Source organism: Cyprinodon variegatus, unplaced genomic scaffold, assembly GCF_000732505.1.
Source record: "Cyprinodon variegatus isolate N-32 unplaced genomic scaffold, C_variegatus-1.0 Scaffold24, whole genome shotgun sequence".
Taxonomy (NCBI): domain Eukaryota; kingdom Metazoa; phylum Chordata; class Actinopteri; order Cyprinodontiformes; family Cyprinodontidae; genus Cyprinodon; species Cyprinodon variegatus.
This window is the reverse complement of record NW_015150477.1, coordinates 1,926,370-1,928,077: the sequence shown is the minus strand read 5'-3', so window position 1 is coordinate 1,928,077 and position 1,708 is coordinate 1,926,370. Positions and strand designations below refer to the sequence as shown.

Genomic DNA, 1,708 nt, shown 5'->3' with positions numbered 1-1,708 from the left:
ACTGCTGGGTCACAGCTGGTTCCTTCTGCTCACCCTGAGCCTGCTTCTGCTGGAGGTTTCTTGTCTTTCCTCCCTACTGTCGCTGCATGCTTGCTGTGAGGAATTGCTGCAGAGTCTGATTGTAACCAGCTGGTTTAGCTGAGATAGAAAACTTGAACCTTAAATCTGACTGGATAATCTAATTGAACTGGATCTATAAAGAGATGAACGGTTGGAGTTTGGAGCTGTAGAAATAAACTGTATAGATGTGAAACTTCAGCTGGTTCTGGTATCTGCTTGGTTCCAGGATCTACAGCCTGGTAGGAGGAACCTCACCTCTCTCAGGTAGCAGGAGATCCCTCTGAGGGCTTCACCCATGGCGCTGGGGGACGGCAGCTGGAGGAGGACACAAAGAAGACGGTGAGGACGCTGGTCCACTTTCAGCAGACCTTCAGGTTCGCCTGATCTGATGGAGGCACCAGAAACCTCCATTATCTACGGAGGAGGCCAGACGTCCAGCTACAACCTTCAGGAATCTGTCCTTTAAAAGCCCAACAACCGTTTCCATAACAACCTGCAGCCCTGATGGACGTTTCTCTGGTCTCATCCTGATGTAAACAAAGACGTCCCAAGTTCCAAAAACTCATTTCAGGGAGATGCTTATCATAATGGGGGCCAATGGGGGCCAGGGCCCCTGTAGATCATGTCCTGGCCCCTGTTATGGCCCCTGTACTGAAGACATAATACAATAAAGACATTCTAACAATGATCTGCGCTGGAACAGACATGGTTACTGATTGGTCCTTTGGATCTATTTCATTCTTTTCTTTACAAATTCTGTTTTATTAATTATTTAAAACCAATAAGCTGATAGCTTCAGTGCTGAGATAGGATCCCAGTTTTCATCTGATAAATATTATTTTTCACAACAAAATAAAAAAAAATGCTATAATTTTTACGGATGAATTTAACAGTTTTTCTTGAATTCTAATCTAAATTTTATAGAAAACAATAGTTTTAACTTTAATTAAGAAAAAAAAAATGTAAAATTCCTAAATTATAAATGTATATTGAGCTCATCAGAAATTTAACCTAATTGAGAAGAATTTTCCCTTCATGCAGCTATATTAATATATTTGAATCTTATCGTATTTCTGATTCCTGGTTGATGGGACAGGTGTTGTGAATGAAACGGCTCCTCTAACGGATTATTTATGTGGTTCTACAGTCGGCCACAGGACCAGAACCGATGGGTTGATTTACCGGTGGCGGATGCTCCAGACAGGTGTGGAAGTGTTTGGGCTGGTTGGGTTTGACCCGTTTCAGTGGAACCCGGGACTCTCCGATCAGCTCGTTATGAGTCAACTTGTCCTCATCGCAGACGGTCAACCTGAGACAGGAAACATGGAGCCATTAACACGCTGATCTGGGTCAGAACAACACACCTGTTCTCATCACTCAAAGGATTGGTCAGGTGGTTCTGGTTCCGCTCATTAGTTTGGGTTCAGGGCAGGAGTCCAATTTATTTAGTTTCATTGGTTTCCAGTGTGTGGTTCTCCTGGGAACTGGATCAGAACCTGTAACAGAACCAACCAGGGGAAAAATACAGGAAGAGAGAACCCCACCAGAACCCGAAGGAGGGGGGAGGAGGAAGCAAAGCCTGAAGGGACCAGGAAGTTAGAAACAGGAACAGGAAAGAACCAAACAAACGAATGAGAGGAAGGAGAAC

At 44.1% G+C, this 1,708-nt stretch overlaps 1 protein-coding gene across 1 annotated transcript in view; it reads right to left on the bottom strand.

Annotated features, from left to right (window-relative positions):
• Positions 1-1,708, bottom strand: part of LOC107096701 (double C2-like domain-containing protein alpha) — a 31,145-nt gene that overhangs the window by 22,501 nt on the left and 6,936 nt on the right. Inside the window, exons 6-7 of the mRNA XM_015393473.1 lie at positions 1,243-1,369; positions 316-375 (exon numbers count right to left, since the gene is read on the bottom strand). Of these exons, the coding sequence (XP_015248959.1) occupies positions 316-375; positions 1,243-1,369 (187 nt within the window). The remainder of the gene's footprint in view (positions 1-315; positions 376-1,242; positions 1,370-1,708) is intronic.